General features: G+C 36.7%; 1 protein-coding gene across 3 annotated transcripts in view; it reads left to right on the top strand.

The window, feature by feature from the left end:
* Positions 1-1,023: 1,023 nt before the first annotated feature.
* The window catches only part of STAP1 (signal transducing adaptor family member 1), a 51,113-nt gene continuing 33,278 nt past the window's right edge, over positions 1,024-18,858 (top strand). For all 3 annotated transcript variants that reach the window (XM_011965396.1, XM_011965397.1, XM_011965395.1), the window contains exons 1-3: positions 1,024-1,256; positions 13,641-13,712; positions 17,926-18,039. In XM_011965396.1, the coding sequence (XP_011820786.1) occupies positions 1,137-1,256; positions 13,641-13,712; positions 17,926-18,039 (306 nt within the window). In that variant the 5' untranslated portion in view covers positions 1,024-1,136. The remainder of the gene's footprint in view (positions 1,257-13,640; positions 13,713-17,925; positions 18,040-18,858) is intronic.

Below are 18,858 nucleotides of genomic sequence, written 5' to 3'. Positions count from 1 at the left end.
ATGCCAGAAAGTGCCAAACTTGATTTTATAAAAAACCCACTTTCAGGCCAGGTGCAATGGCTCACACCTGTAATCCCAGCACTTTGGGAGGCCACAGCAGGAGAATCGCTTGAGCCCAAGAGTTCGAGACCAACCTGGGCAACATAGGGAGATACTGTCTATACAAAAAATGAAAAAGTTAGCTAGGAGTGGTGGCACTTGCCCTGTAGTCCCAGCTACTTGGGAGGCTGATATGTGAGGATTGTTTGAGCCTGAGAGGTCAAGGCTGCAGTGAGCTGTGATTGCATCAGTGTATTCCAGCCTGGGCAACACAGCAAGACCCTGCCTCTGAAAAAAGAGAAAGAAACCCACTCCCACAGCATTAATTCATTAATTCATTCATGAGGGCAGATGCCTCATGACTTAACCCCCTTCTAAAGGTCCTATTTCTAAACACTGTTGCATTGGGGATTAAGTTTCTAACACACAAACTTTGGAGGACACATTCAAAACATAGTACTAAATATTCATTGTGAACTCATGTACTTGGAATACCTACTGGCAAAAATAAAAAAAGAAAAAAATTCCATATTCCATGTTCCCATAACTGTGGTTTATATTTAGTGAAGCATCAAATGGGCATGAGATAGAACTATTTTTTTTATTTACACAAAACTTGGCCCTGAAATATTTAACCAACAGAAATAGTACTAATAAAATTATTCTATGAAGCAATTTTTAATGAAGCAGAGTTTATTCAAGTCATGTCTTCTGCAAATAAAAATGGACAGCAATAAACAAAAACAAAGGTAGAAAGAATGTTCTTGATGTCTCCCCTAAAGTTCACAATCTCTACACCTGTTTCTTTCATCTTCGGTGATGTTAATCTTCTGTTTATTTTGCTGCTTTAAATCTAAGCACATGTAGATTACCCAGAGATTGCTCTCTAAAAGTCAGATTACACCTGTTCTTTCTTACCTCACAAAAAGTAATGGAAAAAAAAGTGTGTGTGTGTGTGTGTGTGTCTGTGTGTGTCCTGTTGGTGGTTAAAAAGCAATTTGGGACTTCCTCTTTGAACAGTTGCCTTTTCCTCTCACACAAGGAGGATTTCATTTTGTTTGAGACGAGAAACCAAACCACACACCAAAGAGAGGGGTATGATGGCTAAGAAGCCCCCAAAACCAGCCCCTCGCAGGATCTTCCAGGAAAGGTTAAAGATTACTGCTCTACCTTTGTACTTTGAAGGTTTTTTGTTAGTCAAGCGGTCAGGATACCGGGTGAGTCTATACATGATAATGTTAAACCTAAGACTTCTCTTTTAATTTAATATTTATTTCATGGTGATGTGATGTGTTGAGACCCCCTTGTTTCTGTTGAAATTAAATCATCTTCTCTTCTTTGAGCTCAGAAATGATTCCAATTTTTCATAATTTAAATACAATGTCTGGCTTAAACCTGTATGTCTATGAATATATAATATGTATAATAACACAGGTTGTAATATTAAGGCACTAATATAAAAAATTCAATAAGCTAAATTTACAAAGAATTCCAAAGAATTTAAATATCACAGAAGACTTTGGCTTGGGAGATAAAATGTTTCCTGTATTTTCTCCACAATTTATTGCTATGCTTCAATGATGAGATGTACCATTAAGATAAAATATCATTATTGAAATTAAACCTACTTCTGTTCTCAGTCATTTGAAGTTTATAATGATCAAATTATTAAAAATGGCTTTTGTAAAAATTGTTAAAATGACAAAGTTCGTACTGTTTAACATTATATAGTGTTATGTGTTCTAAAATACTATTCAAGATAGTGGCTTTTAATTTTTGGGGTACTACTGTGGATATTAAGTACACTAAGCTACACAAATACCTTTGCTCTAAGAAAATCCATGAAGCATTCTGTATTTTTAAATGTAATAATTAAAACTTATAGTTAGTTAAAATCATTACTTTTAAAATAGTAATTGTGGATGACTTGAAATTAATTAGAGAAATGAGCCCAAAATTGCCTGTTATTAAAGAAAAAATCATTAACTTACGTCAAATTTTATGAAATTGTATATTGACTAAAACTAGAAAAACTTTAAGGTTTTCAGAAATTCCATCAGAAATGTTTAATGATGATAAAATATATTTTCTGAGGATTTATGAATACTTATATGGAAAAATTATATATATGAAAAATCTGTAAGAGCATATTCATATTTCTTACATATATAATCAGATCATTTACTATTTGAGAGTAAAGACATGGTAATTTGTATTCTGTTATGGATGTTAAACATGCATAAATAATTATCTTTCAGTTATATTAGAATATTTTCAGGTTGTTCCTACATGCTTTTAATGTAAATTTAATCTTGTCACCACAGGTAAGCCACATAGTCACACTTTGCCAGGAAAGGGAAGTTGAGAAAAAAAAAAAATCTAATTTGTAATTTAAATTTGGTTGTTCACTGAATGTTTTCCAAGGTGTTTGTAATAACTGTTTATGATAGCAGTTTTTTTTTAAATGCTTAAAGAAGGTACGTCATTGGTATGGTTAGCAGAAAGAATAAGAATTTTAGAGTGTCTTTATCTGATGGTTTTGCCACTTACTGCTCGTTATCTTGTGCAAGTTACTCAATCTCCTTGAGACTGTTTCTTCAACTATAAGATAGAGAGTACACTACTTGCTACTTGCCTCCTAAGGCACATTCTGGGACACAGTAGTGTTCAAGCAATTTATTCACTCAGCATTTATTGTGTGCCTTCTATGCACCAAGCATCACTTTTATTTCTGGAGAATATGAAAAAAACACAAAGATTTTATTTTCAAGAGGCTTAATATAGTAGGAATGATGTCTTCCTTACTGAATTTCTACTCTTTACCTTCTCTTAGAAAGCATTATTTGATGCAGAATGAATAACCATAGGCATAAATATTTCCAATGAAATTAACTGGTTTCTATTTGAATTTATAATAAAGTACCTGTGTGTGTGTGTGTGTGTGTGTGTGTGTGTGTGTGTGTGTGTGTGGCAGTGTCTCCTCTGTTGCCCAAGCTGGAGTGCTGTGGTGCAATCACTAGTCATGCAGCCTCAACATCCCCGGCTCTGGTGATTCTCCTGCCTCAGCCTCCTGAGTAGCTGGGACTACAAGTGCGTACCATACCCAGCTAATGTTGGTATTGTTTATAGAGACAGGGTTTCATCACGTTGTTCAGGTTGGTCTCAAACCCCTGGGCTCCAGCAACCTGCCCACCTTGGCCTCCCAACGTGCTAGAATTACAGGTGTGGGCCACTGAGTTAGGCTACAAAGTACCTTTTACTTGTATGTCAGGGAGAAGAGAGCAAGAGGATGACAATAATGCCTACTTATGTTGTGGTTTCAGGGATAGCATATGTAAAACACCTGGCTCACACTAAAGGTTAGATTCATTCTCTTACCCTTTCATCACTTACCATATTCTTACTCATGTGCTAAAATTAGTTTGAGGTCTACAAGTAATATGGCTCAAAGGAGAGTGAGCATGGTGATAATTAGAGTACTTGAAAATAGTAGCTATGAGAAAAATCTAAGGAAAATATGTGGAATTTCCAAGCAATTGGCAGCAAAGTGCCAGGGAATCTTTGAACAGAAGGTGAGCCACAGGTATATAGCCAAGTAATCTTCGGAGCTGATTGGCTGGAGGAAGTTGAGAGGCTCTGCAGAATGTAAAGTTGGGTCTCTGCCAAAGTCATTTAGAACATTTAAACTAGAAAAAATATAACTGATGAGTAACCTGGTCTATAAAGGCATTGAATGTTGAGAGGTGTTTCTTAGCCATTTTTTTTGTGGGGCACTTTTAAGTATTTAAAGAGCTTTTCCCCAGGAAAATGTACCAGTGTATACCATTTTGCATGCAATTCTAGAAGGTTTCTAAATCTGAGGTCAAGAACCCATGAAAAACACATAATCTTTATGGAAAAGATAATGTGAGAAGATTTATTTAAACCACATCACTATGATTCTGGATTAACCAGGAAGATGTATTTGATAATAAAAACTATTAAATGCCACAGTGGAATACCAATGGCCTTGCAGTTCTTACAAATGGGAAAATTGCTCATTTTTTCTGGGACCGTTTGAAAATAAGACAGTTTGGGTGGGCCAGGCGCCATGGCTCATGCCTGTAATCCCAGCACTCTGGGAGGCCCAGGTGGGCAGATCACGAGGTCAGGAGATCGAGACCAACCTGGTCAACATGGTGAAACCCCGTCTCTACTAAAAATACAAAAATTAGCTGGGTGTGGTGGCACATGCCTGTGGTTCCAGCTACTAGGGAGGCTGAGGCAGGAGAATCACTTGAACCCGGGAGGCAGAGGTTGCAGTGAGCTGAGATGGCACCACTGCACTCCAGTCTGGAAACAGAGCAAGACTCTATCTTTAAAAAAAAAAAAGAAAGAAAAGAAAGGAAGAAAAAAGAAAAAGAAAATAAGAGAGAGTTTGGGCAATGTCTCGTAATTCCTTCAATCTGTGATGTGCTAAAATTAAAAAAAAAAACAAAAACAAAAACTGTGTGTGTTGACCGGGCGTGGTGGCTCACGCCTGTAATCCCAGCACTTTGGGAAGCTGAGGCAGGTGGATCACGAGGTCAGGAGACCGAGATCATCCTGGCTAACACGGTGAAACCCCATCTCTACTAAAAATACAAAAAAATTAGCTGGGCGTGGCGGCGGGAGCCTGTAGTCCCAGCTGCTGGGGAGGCTGAGGCAGGAGAATGGCCTGAACCTGGGAGGCTGAGCTTGCAGTGAGCCGAGATCGCGCCACCGCACTCCAGCCTGGACTACAGAGCGAGACTGGTCTCAAAACAACAACAAAAACAGTGTGTTTAATATGTCTTATTAACCTGAACATAAGCATGGGATCATCATAACTATATCAAAATCGTATTCCTCTGACTAATCTACTCACCTCTAATTCATTTAGTGAAACTCCGTCTCTACTAAAAACACAAAAATTAACTGGGCGTGGTGGTACACGCCTGTAATCCCAGCTATTGGGAAGGCTGAGGCAGGAGAATCGCTTGAACCGGGAGGCAGAGGTTGCAGTGAGCCAAGATCGTGCCACTGCACTCCAGCCTGGGTGACAGAGCGAAACTCTGTCTCGAAAAAAAAAAAAAAGTAAATTTTTTGCTGTCTAAGTTGTGCTCACAAACAGTTCTCTACAGCAGTAATCTCCGAATTTTAAAATAACACACTCCTTTCAGGGAAACATTTTGAGCACAGATCCTTAAAATAAGAATATTGATTCATTTAGAAATTATAAACATATATAGTCCCATACTATTACTCCATGTAAATTAAGATATATAAAAAATGAATTAAGAAACATAAAATATAATTAAATATTCTAAAATTTTCTCTCCCAATGGATCATCTTGCACACCTTTGGAATTTATGCATCCCATTTTGGAGACCACTATACAACGTTCTTCCTTAGGTAAATGTACTTTATTTGCTCACAAAAAAAGAAAGAATGAGAGCTTTTTATTGGGGAGAGGGGAAGAGAAACTTAACTAGAGTTTGCATTGTAATTCATTTTTGCTAGTTAATTCATTTTTGCTAGTTAATTCATTTTTGCTAGTTATATTAATGAGAAAAGAGCACTGGGGAGGCAAGAGATAAAAGTGTCAGTCCAATTCTAGAATTTGGGCTATTCCTTCACATTTTTAAATCTATTCCCTCCTTTCTGAAAAGAATAATTACCTCTTGCATAGCTGAATAGGTTGCTCCAATGACTAAGTGGACTATATAATAATGAGTACAACCTTTTGAGGTATAACATACAATGGATACCATTCTAGGCTCTTAGTGTTCTGTCACTCTGATCCTTACAGTAACTCTTCTGGGTAGAAATTATTTTATTCACTTCACAAATGAGTGAGTAGGTGGGGCATGCTGGCTCATGCTTGTAATCCCAGCACTTATGAAGGCCAAGGCAGGAGGATTGCTTGAGGCCAGGAGTTGGAGATCAGCCTAGGCAACATAGCAAAATCCCATTTCTACAAAATCAAAAAATTAGCCAGGTGTGGTGGCACACCCTGTATTCCCAAATACTCGGGAGGCTGAAGTGGTAGGATCACTTGAGCCCTGGAGTTCGAGGCTGCAGTGAGCTATGATTGCACTACTGCACCCCAGCCTGAGCAACAGAGCGAGACCCTGTCTCTCTAAAACAACCCCAAATAAACAAATGAGTGAGTTCTGGACACAGAGTTTATTCAAGGTTCCTCTTCCATTAAGGAGGCTAGCTTGGATTTGATTGTGATGCACTTGACTATGCTGCTTCTGAAACTCAAGTTCTAATTCCATTTGATTGTAGGTTTCCTAGTTAAGCTAGTGATAAATTCAGAAGTCTTATTTTAGTCTCTTTTCTTATGTCAGTAATTTAACACAAAACGATTGTTTAAAAAAAAGAAGTTTGTGCTTCATTCCAAAGACATGTCCTTCCAAATTAATTTTTTAAATTTTTAACTATTTCTCTAGATATGAATAGGTACCTAGATGTTTTTTATTGAGATTGATATTTATAAATGACTCAGCTTATACGTGTATTTATTACATCTTATCAGAAATGAAATCAAGACTGTGACCTGTAAGTCTCTGCATACTGAATACCAGTTTGGTCTGTCCTTAGGTTTGCAGCTGTGTTTGCAGTTCACAGAGTCTAATGCTATTTGTAACCTTACTTTTCCTAAAGGGCTGCCTTTGCTTTCAACTCAGTGCTTTTATACTTGTTTTTCCTCCCATTTAATAAATCCTTAATCCTTTCCACAACTATGTATGTTTGCTTACCCATAAAACTCCCATTTTTCCCTATTTAACTCTACCCAATTCTTATTGTTCTTTTGAGATTGAACACCTCTACAATTTTTTTTCAGTAGTACAATGGAGGTCTGCATGTACATACAGAGGGAATTCAATAAACTTTTACTGGTTATCAGTAACGCTAGTTTTTATACCTTATGGCAGGGTAATACTGTACTTATGAGGCCGATTAGGAAGATGAACAGAGTGGTACGCTTTGACTTCAGGGTTTTCTTTTGTATTTTTTTCCTCCAGGAATCATACAGTCCTGGAGATGGACTAAACCTTAGAAGCCATACTTTAGTAAAGTTACACAAATGACACTTTGGGAGGCTGAGGCGGGCGGATCATGTGAGGTCAGGAGTTCGAGACCAGCCTGGCTAACACGGTGAAATTGTCTCTATTAAAAACACAAAAATTAGCCAGGGATGGTGGTATGTGCCTGTAATCCCAGCTACTTGGGAGGCTGAGGTGGGAGAATGGCTTCAACCTGGGAGGCGGAGGTTTCAGTGAGCAGAGATCGAAATCACACCACTGCATTCCACCCTGGGCGACAGAAGACAGAAGGAGACTCCATCTCAAAACAAACAAACTACACAGATGATAAAGTTCTCAGAACAATATGCATTCTCTACATTCCCATCTCCTCCTGCACTCTTCCTCACCTGCTTCCTAGCTCCAAAAAATAGGATAGCCTTGATTTACTCCTTTCATTGCAGAGGTTTACCATTAACGCAGGGTGGGGAAGCCTTAAAAAGAGTTGGTCTGATAAGCAAAGAAACAAACCAACTTGCAAGACAAATTTTAATTGTTTTGTTATGTAATTATAAGTCAGATCTGAGAAAGTTCAAGTATTTTTTAATAGAGTGAAACAAACTAGTCACTCCCATATGGTTTTTACAGAATGGCTGTCTGATCATAGTGCTAGTATATATTAGCAACTTCTCAAGCCAGATTTCTCAATGGATTCTTAAATCTCTTTATTTGAGAAAACACGAAAGGGTGATTTTACATAGGAATGACAACAGGTTTCATTATTCTGGTTTACAAAATATTTCCTCCTTCTCATACATATTGTCATTGAAAGAGACCTATGTTAGAAATTTTTAGATACTGCTATCACACCCACACATACAAAGCACCACATGGAAGAAGTATTATGTGACTAATAAAAAATGCAAAGTTCTTGCCAATAATGTGAGTGTTGAGGCAATGCTCTTCTTTTTCTTTTCTTTTCTTTTTTTAAAGTGCCTAACATTTATTAAATACTTGCTATGTCCCAGGTCTTAGGTGCTTTACATACATACATTATTAGTCCATTCGATTATTTAACAACCCTATGGAGCAATAGCAGGAGGTGGGGTTGTGTTTATGGGGTACTCCTATTTTTGGTCCCTTAAAGTGAACTCTCATATAGGAGACACAATAATAATTATTATTATTCAGTGTCTTTTGATATATTCACAAACTTATACAACTATCACCAGTATCTAATTTCACAACATTTTCATAATTTTAAAAAGAAGCTCCATAGGCAGTCACACCCACTTTTCTTCCCCCAAACCCAACTGCTTTTTTATTCTTTTTTTTTTTTTTCGAGACAGAGTCTTGCTCTGTCGCCCAGGCTAGAGTGCAGTGGCGCAATCTCTGCTCACTGCAAACTCCACCTCCTGGGTTCAAGAGAGCCTCCTGTCTCAGCCTCCCGAGTAGCTAGGATTACAGGTGTCTACCACTACTCCGGCTAATTTTCACATTTTTATAGATACAGGGTTTCACCATGTTGGCAAGGCTGGCCTCGAACTCCTGACCTCAGGTAATCTGCCCGCCTCAACCTCCTAAAGTGCTGGGATGACAGGCATGAGCCACCGCACCTGGCTCTCTTTCCTCTCTTTCCATTTTTTATATACTCTTTTGTTAGAATTTTTCTTCTCCCAAGTGTGAAGCCAGTCAGACACAGAAATCACACAAATGAAGATCAGTTAGTTACTTTTATTACTGACAATTTATCAATGTGTAGTTTAGAATTAAGGCCAAAGCTGTGCTAATATATTACTCCAGATTTGGGTAACCTTGAGCTACATCAAGTCACTGACTCAGATTAAGAACCACAAGCCTGAACCTCTTGGAGGCCCTTTACCACATGGCAGGGAACACAGCAGTATACTCCCTCTCTCCTGGTAGACTGAGTTGAGAGAGAACAGGAAGGGGCTGAGTTGAGCTTGCTGCCTCCCAAACACACCTATTACATACTCAGTCCTACTCTCTGCAAAGGAGATAATTCACCCTGGCCGCACTGAGCAGAATAGATAAGAAAGTAGGCTGGACATGGTGGCTCATGCCTGTAATCCCAGCACTTTGGGAGTTTGAAGTGGGCAGATCACTTGAGGTCAGGTGTTAGAGACCAGCCTGCCCAACATGGTGAAACTCCATCTCTACTAAAAATATAAAAATTAGCCGGGCATGATGGCACATGCCTGTAGTCCTAGCTACTGGGGAGGCTAAGGTAGGAGAATCGCTTGAACCCAGAGGGGAGCAGGTTGCAGTGAGCCAAGATCATCTCACTGCACTCTAGCCTGGGCAACAGAGTAAGTGAGACTTCCATCAAAAAATAAAATGAAATAAATATAGAGTAGATTAATAGATTAGAAAGTATAAGAAGGTGGTAGAAAGACAGGTAAAGGGATACTGTTATAGCAATAATACTTTACATCCTATATAAAAATAAGGAAAGAAAAGACTTTGGGTGGGGTTGAAATTAAAATGTGTTTTCTTGTCCTATTCAACTTCTTGACTCTGGGATGTGTCAGGTATATATTGGGCATCTCAATTTCAGACAAGAGAGAGAATCCCTTTGCCTAGTTTTATAACTGCTTCTTTGAGGACCATTTATTGGCTGATCCTCCAATCATATGCCCTTTTGAACTGTTCTTTTCAATGGTAATTTGTTCTTGGTTCAAGAGGCATCAGCAGGTTCATTACATGTTATAAGCAGTTCTCAACCTGGGGGAGGACAGAGTGAAAACACAGCAGGGCTTGAACAAAGATACATTGTCCCAAATTCCAATGTGCCCCTGAGGTTGACTGCTGCAGTCACACTACCAATTTGTTCAAGTCTTACCGTATGTACCTCTCTTTGAAATATGACTTTTCTGCTCATCCTACAAAGAGGCTGAATCTATTTCTCTAATCTTTATTCTATTTTTTAAAAATTGAACTTACAGCAAACAATAAATTTCTACCCTTTGAATCTGGATTGGGTTATGTGACATGTGTTGGTAAATGTGACACAAGCAGAGGCTTAGAATAAGCTTGCCCGTTGGGTTTTGCTCTCTCTTTTTCCTGGGAATCCTTTTGCCAGCCTGTGTCAAGTCTAGGCTAGCTGACTGGATAAGAGAGCAGACAGAGTGAGACTCCAGTTGTCCGTCTCTTCCCTGTCATTCCTGCCTTCCCAGCTAAGACCCTAGACAAGTAAGTGAGGCCACCTTAGACCATTCAGCCATAGCCAAGCAAGCCCAGATCAGAAAGGTCATCAGCCAACCATAGAATGGTGAGAAAGAGAAATCATTTGCTTATTTTAGTCCACTAAGTTATAGGGTGACTTGTTACATGGGAGAAGCTAACTGATATACTATCTTACTAGCCATGAAGACAAAGAAAGAAAAGAATTCTACCAAAAACATAAGAAAAAAAAGGTGATTGTAGTTCAAAATGAATTTAATCTTGAGCTTCCTGGTAGCCAGTGAATTAAAAGCAAGATTGAGTTATAGAGTTGTCACTATTTGAGAAAATAAGCATATAAATTCTGAAGAGCTGACAAACATACTGGTTAAAAAACATAAAAGATATGTCAATATGGAAGAGACACAAAATACCATAAAACAAAGTATCTTCACATGCACAATAAAAGAGAACCCTTTATATAACTTTCTTATATTAATCACCAATATATGTCATGATGGTTCACTAAGTTGTAAAACATCAGCTTATCAAACCATAAAGGAAGGAATAATTAACATGTTTATTAAAATAATTGGAATTTTTAAAAACACACTTTTGGAAAAAGTCGCATATGAAGGTAAATCTTTAGATGTGAAAGGATTTTATTTTTAAAACTTACTTGCCATTCTTTTGTAATATAGTCACTCTTTGTATTTACTTAAATAAATTCACTTGAATGAAATGGGAGTTTGACTAGGTTATTTACGTACTTTAAACTTCAAAAGTCATATTTCTGTAGAATTCAGAGTAGTATGAATGTATTAATAATTAAATATTCACCACATGAATAAGATTTGGATTTTAAAGTTCAGCTTTGATGGTGTTAAATTATTAATTTCTCACATTTTCTTGATCTGTCAATAATATGTACTATTTATTGAACCCCAACTATGAGCCATGTACTCTGCTAAGTGCTTTACATGTATTAATTCATTAAATTCTTTCATCTGTCCTAGAAGGTAGATACTATATGCTTTTCCTATCCTGGGCCCTTCATTGGTCCATCTGACATGTGTAAGCTTCCACTGAAATTGCATAAAAAGTCCTAAATCAATGAAGAAAGTTTTAGAAAATGAACTATTTAAACACAAATCAAATTACATTCATGAGTCACTTAACAATGGGGACACATTCTCAGAAATGCATTGTTAGGTGATTTCATCATTGTGTGAACATCACAGAGTAGACTTATGCAACCATAGATGGTATAGCCTATTACACACCCAGGCTATATGATATAGCCTATTGCTTCTTGGCTACAAACCTGTATAGCATGTTATTGTATTAAATACTGTAGGCAGTTGTAAAATAAAGGTAAGTATTTGTTTATCTAAACATAGCAAAAGAGAGTAAAAATGTGGTATAAAAGAAAAAATGGTATACCTGTATAGGGCACTTACAACAAATGGAGCTTGCAGGACTGGTAGTCTCTCTGGGTAAGTCAGTGAGTGAGTGGTGAGTAAATGTGAAGGCCTAGAATATCACCAGGTACTACTGTAGACTTTATGAACACTATACACTCAAGCTACACTAAGTTTATAAAAAACGTTTTTCTTTCTTCATTAACAAATTCATCTTAGCTTACGGTAACTATTTTACTTTATAAACTTTTGTCACTTTTTGACTCTTTTGTAGTAACATTACCTTAAAACAAAAACACATTGTACAGCTCTACAAAAATATTTTCTTTCTTTATATCTGTATTCTATTAGCTTTTTATATTTTTAAAATTCTTTATTTTTTTACTTTTTAAGCTTTTTGTTTAAAACTAAGACACAAACACATACATTAGCCTAGGCCTACACAGGGTCAAGATTATCAATATCATTGTCTTCCACCTTCATATCTTATTTCTTTTCTTTTTTTTTTTTTTTTTTGTGATAGAGTCTCGCTCTGTCATCCAGGCTGGAGTGCAGTTGCATGATCTCGGCTCATTGCAACCTCTGCCTCCTGGGTTCAAGTGATTCTCCTGCCTCAGTCTCCTGAGTAGTTGGGATTACAGGTGCACATCACAATGCCTGGCTAATTTTTGTATTTTTAGATACAGACGGGGTTTTGCCATGTTGTTCAGGCTGGTCTGGAACTCCTGGCGTCAAGGGAGTCGCCCACCTCAGCCTCTCAAAGTGTTGGGATTATGGCGTGAGCCACCATGCCCAGCCCCAGTGGATGGCCTTTGGGGTAATAACATGCATGGAGCTGTCATCTCTATAATAGCAATGTTCTCTTTAGGAATACCTCCTGAAGAATGCGCTTGAGGCTGCTTCATAGTTATGTTTTTTCAAAGTAGAAGTAGTACACTCTAAAACAATGATTAAAAGTATAGTGTAGTAAGTACCTAAACCAGTAATATAGTCATTTATTAATCATTAACAAGTATTATTTACTGTACATAATTATATGTCATATATTTTTGTTTGACTGGAAATGCAGTAGGTTTGTTTGCCATCATCACCACAAACACCTGAGTCATGCATTGCGCTACAACATCATGACAGTTGATAGGAATTTTTCAGTGCCATTGTATCTTATGGGACCACTGTCATATAGGCAATTTGTCATTGACTAAAAGATCTTTTTGTGGCACATGATTGTATATCCTTATCTGAAACTTTATACTAAAATAAATTTGAGAATGATTTAATCAAGTGGTGGCATAGGCCTGTAGTCCTAGCTACTCTGGAGGTTGTAGTGGGAGAATTGCTTGAGCCCAGGAGTTCAAGGCTGCAGTGAGCCATGATTGTACCACTACACTCCAGCCTGGGTGACAGAGCCAGACTCAGAAAAAAGAAAGAAAAGAAAAGAAAAAGAGAGGAAAGAAAGAAAGAAAGAGAGAGAGAGAGAGAGAGAGAAAGAAAGAAAGAAAGAAAGAAAGAAAGAAAGAAAGAAAGAAAGAAAGAAAGAAAGAAAGAAAGAAAGAAGAGGAAAAGAGAAAAAGGAAAGAAAGAAAGAAAGGAAAGGAAAGGAAAGGAAAGGAAAGAAAAGGAAGGAGGGAGGGAGGAAGGAAGGAAATTAAATGTTAAGCCTAAGCCAGGCATGGTGGCATATGCCTGTAGTCCCAGCTACTTGGAGGGGAAGCTGAGGCAGAAGAATTCCTTGAGCCCAGGAGTTGGGGAGTCCACCCTGGGTGACATATTGAGACCACAGAACCTATCTCAAAAAACGAGAAGAATTAAATGTAAAATTAAGCTATAAAAATTAGAATTATCCAGGATAAAGAAGTCTTCTTATATCACACAAGCAATTAAGAAAGTTACAAAGAGTAATATTATTAGAAAAATAGTTGAATATACACTAATGAAATAAGGCTTATGATTTCTTTCCCACAGGAGTATGAGCATTACTGGACAGAGTTGAGAGGAACTACACTTTTCTTTTATACCGACAAAAAGAGTACAATAGTAAGTAAACACGTTCAGCTGATTCCATTGTTTCCCAATACAACCTTGTCACATAGCATATTATTCATTTTGCATTTTCTGTCATCCAAGAATAAAGATGCTCTGGTAAAATTAATTCAAAAAAGAAAGTTTAAATCTGTGAAGGCCATCAATGATGACAGGAACAATGGCAAATTTTCCTGGGCAATTCAGAAGAAGATATTGACTCATGTTTTTTACTTTTCATTCTTTTCTTTCTGATTCTGATAACTAAACTTAGTTACAAAGTAAAAATTTTTAACAAGACATATGCACATATATTGCTTAATACCAAGTGATAGCTTCAATTTCTCCCATTTTTTATCTTGCTATAGCATGCATTTATAATTGGAAAGGAAGAAAACGATCTCCAGAGCATGCAAAGCCACTATTTAAGTTTTCTGAAAAGACAAAAACATATTTCACAAAGCAGGACTTCTAAGGGCTTAAACATGAGAATAACAATAAAGGGATTCTGAGATTTATTTATTCATATTAATTTCAAATTCTGATTGTATGTTTCAGTTCTTCCAGGAATAAGATATAGCATTTTAGTGGCAAATGCTTACCTACCTTGGAACACTATATTTATAAGAGATTTTCTGAGCCAGTAACTTGATTAAATATAAACATTCTGGATCTGGATATAGTAGCCCATACTTCTTAGAACATCATTATAGAAGCCAACATCTAATGAAAGAGACAGAAATATAACCCGTGTAATGTAGAATGTTTTCAAATGCCATAATAAATTTTACAAAATTAATTCCTCTTTTGTGCATTCCAATTTCCCACTGATGTCCGTAAATATAAAAAAGCTTTCATTCTAACCTTTTCTAATGCACAGTAAGTGAGAGAGCTAACAATTGTTGCTCACTTACTACATGGCAAGAGGCAGTAAAGCTTAGTAATCAAGAGCCTGGTCTCTTCCAACAGCCTGCGTGGGTGTTTGTCCTAGCCCTGCCACTGTTAACTGCAGAATCTTGGGTCAGTTACCGACCTCTCTGTGTCTCAGTGTTATCAGACAGGAAACTGGTAGAAAACAGAAGACATCTCAAATTGGGCAATTTGAAGAGAATTTAATAAAGTTTTAATAAATATGCAAAGCAGTGAGCAGGGTGTAGGAAAATTACAAAGATAGTACAAAACCCTGAGGCTAGCAACAGTGTCCATTACCACATCTAGGATTGAGAGCAAAGAGTGGGAAAGTAGTGAGAATTGTATGGAGATGACTGCCTTGAGGAGAGTATGATCTTTGATTGAGGGAGCAACTGCGCAGGGTAATAAATATCCACCCTCACTCTTCTGATCTCCTGCCACTGTTCTCCAGTGGTCCAACCCAATAGGAACTCAAAGGGTACGGAGCTCCTTGATGTTGTCCATACAGGTCTCTCTCCAGATGCAGAGTGTTGGGTGGTGAAGGAATAAAAGTGAATCTAAAAGGGCAAACAAAAGATCTCCAACACAGTCTTCAAATCTCTAAAATTAGAATAAAAATAGTAGTCTATTTTATAAGGTTCTCAAAATAACTAAATGAGATAGCATATGTAAGGATCTAAGACAGTAGCTGGCACATAGTAAGCATTCAGGCATTTTACATGCATTGTCTAATTTAATTCTCACAACTCTGCAGAATGGGTGCTATTTTAATTCTGGCTTTATAGATGAGATTAGTGAAGTTTAAAGATTAAGAAATTGTACAAGGTCAGACAGGAAATATGAAAGGTACAGTCCAGGTCTTCTCCTAAGCCAGCCTTCTTCATCACCATGCCATGAAGAGATTGTTATAATGAAATGACTCAGAATTGCCCATCTACCAATTTTTGTTAAGAGTATACAGACCTTTTGGGAACTTCTTAAAGTGATAGTCTCAGAAGAAAGCACTGGGATAGACAAGGTGAGAAGTGTAGATTTTTATCTTACAAAAGGGAAGAATTTAAAGCTGCCTTTAAATATTTGAAAGGCTGTCAGGAAGTCGTGTGAAAGGGTCACTGAATTTGTTTTATGTTACTCCAGAAAGAAGAGATTAGGAGCAATGGATGAAAATTGGAGGAAAGCTGTGGCTTAATACAAGAAAAAACTGCCTAGTAGGCAGAGGTGCTCAGGAGGCATGAGTTCCATGTTAGAGATGTTTGAACACAGACTGGATGACTAATAAAAGGATACCCTGGCAGAGATGCCATCAGATGTCAGTGAGGTTAGACAGATGACGTTTAAGCCTCTTCACAAGATACAAATAACAACAAAAAGATATGACTTCCTTTCTTCTAATCAATGGATCAGGCTACCGCACTCCATCTAACTGCTTCCTCTTCCTCTGTTGCTTCCTCCTTCGTTGCAGCAAAACTCACTGAGTTTGATCTAGACAATCCCTCAGAAAAAATATTTGTTTAATTTTAGATTCTTTCTTCCCTTGTGCCTCTCCTTCCATATTTTAAAAATTTATTTATTTTTAAAATTGGCATATAAAATTGTTTATTATGTACAACATGATGTTTTAAAGTATATATACATTGTGGAATGGTTAAATTGAAAATAACTAGGCCAACTCAAACTTACTCTCAACCTCATCAATATAGAAATAGCTTTGGAAAAAAATTACATATCTTTTTTTACGTCCTACTTTACTCAAAAAATAAGACTTACAAATATACAGTAAAATAAGTTATACTGGGCACAGTTGAAAGAAATGTAAAAAGATAAAAAGAACTCAAGAATGAGGCTAATTTAGTAAAAATATATACATCATAAAAACCCTACTATACTTACCACAGGTGGTTCTTTCTACTACTAGAAGGCAAGCCTGTTGCATATAGAGAAGGAAATTGACCAGTTTCTCAGAACAAATATTTTTATTATCTTGGATAGGATAGGAATTTCTTAATAGGAATGCCATAATCAGTGGTGTGTAGTAAATGTTGAATAGTTTTCTGGAAAACAGTATGAATATATATGTACATAAACTTGTTATAAATATTACTGATATGAACAATGTATAGTACACAATTAGAAAAATACACAATAGTCTTTATTGTAATGTCCATACAGACAATTCATTCTCACAGAATGCTTTCCTTGATTTTTGCCTACCTTTTGCATTGGTAAGCAACTGTCAATGTAATTCAATCATAATTTGACATATGGAGATTTAAATGGTATTTAAAATCTATTTCCATAATAAATGCATTATGATATTTGACATGAATATTGTCTAATATTTTCATTTACATTAAAGAGTAAAAAGAAAGCAAAACAATAATGTATGTTAAAACATCATGTATTTATTAAAATCAATAAATGTGAGCAATTTCTTTGCTGAATTGGAAGAATATTTTGTCAATTTTTATTCTATTTACAGTGAAACAGATTCAGACACAACAAACCTATCTCATCTGCGTATTAACGTTTTTTCCTTTACTTTTTAAAGCCTACCCCAGGGGCCAATAATCTGGATGATGGGCCAAATCTGGCCTATGGCCTGATTTTGTTCAGTCTTTGAGCTAAGAATGTCTTTATATGTTTAAAGTGCTTCTAAAGAAAAAAACAAAAACAAAGAATGTGCAACAGGCTGTATGTATTCCTGAAGTAGGTACTGTTTGGCCTTTTGCAGAAAAAAAGTGCTGCCCCTGGACATCAACAAAATAATAAATCAAGCTTGATTTGTAAGGTTTACCAATTTCCATGGTGTAAAATACTCCTACCATGGCTGATTTCAACCTATCACTATGACCTCACTGAACATGTAGTTGGGAAGAAAAGCACAGTAGCACAGTATTATATGGTATTTTCACCATACAGAAATGAAGATGTAAATAACCTTAAGAACATACAGAACAGTAAAATATAGAAACACAATTAGAATGTAACAAATTTTGTTTTAATTACTTTTGCTTTGAATGTAATTTATTTACTGGTATGTTTATATAATTCAATTTTTTAAAATAATGGCTGTGTTTAACAACCTGCTTACAAAATTCCTGAAAATTTAACAATTGGCTTTTGCAAACCTATGTGAGCCAGGTTCAGCACACCACCACATAATACATTTCCACATGTCCTCTGGGATTAGGAAAACCAGGGTATCATACAAAGTACTAATCAGTTGAAAGGAAGCTATTACTTATTTTGCTTCCTGCTAGAACTAATATGTATTACCCATGAAATAATGTAATGTGATCTTCCTTTATCTTTGCAGTATATTGACAAATTAGATATAATAGACCTCACATGCCTTACTGAGCAGAATTCAACTGAAAAGAATTGTGCGAAATTCACCCTTGTTTTGCCGAAAGAGGAAGTACAACTGAAGGTGAGTGAGGAGAAACAGTAGTCTGTAAAGGGTTGTGGTTATAAATAACATTCTTCACATCCAGTGGCTAAAGTAAAGAGAAATTGTAAGACAGGCTAAGTCTTATACTTTGTTAATATTTTTTGCTTGCGTCTGGCCAAGAGCTAGTTTTCTGAATTGGAATATAAAAAGATATGGTCACTTGTTTAGCATACAAGCACCACGAAACCAGATACTCCTGCGCTCTGACAAAGTCAGGGATCCCACCTGGTGTTTGTTAAGGTTGTTCTTGAATCAGCATTCAAAATGAGCCAATAAAAGTCAACCAGTAACTACAGTAATAACATAAAGAGAACAACATGTATTAAATAAGATATACTCTGAGACTTTTCCTGGGAGATTACTGATTGACCTTGAAAAGCACTGGTCTAAACTTTCGTGTAATAGGAATCACCTGTACTAAGGAAATAGGACCCCCCATTCCCCAACCCAAAACCTATATTTTAAGCAAGCTCCCAGATGATTTGCAGATATGATGGTGAAGAGCACAGGACTGGTGTCGGATACTTGGGTCTGAATTTGGGCTGTTTTATTCATTCATTGTGATTATAGGCAAGTCACTTACCCTTTTTGTGTCTTTGTTTCTTCACTCAGAAGTAAGTCTTTGCTCAGATGAAACCCCCTCATCAAGGCCTACCTGGACCACTTTATTACAGTGGCAACCTTTTCCCCCTCTCCTACCCTCTAGTTGCACTCCTAATCTCTCTTACCCTTCTGTACCTTTAATTTTTCTCATTTCTTTCTTTTTGACACTATAAAATTTACTATTATGTTTATTAT

Source organism: Mandrillus leucophaeus, unplaced genomic scaffold (assembly GCF_000951045.1).
Source record: "Mandrillus leucophaeus isolate KB7577 unplaced genomic scaffold, Mleu.le_1.0 Scaffold722, whole genome shotgun sequence".
Taxonomy (NCBI): domain Eukaryota; kingdom Metazoa; phylum Chordata; class Mammalia; order Primates; family Cercopithecidae; genus Mandrillus; species Mandrillus leucophaeus.
The sequence above is the reverse complement of the archived record's forward strand: the minus strand, read 5'-3'. Positions and strand labels throughout refer to the sequence as shown.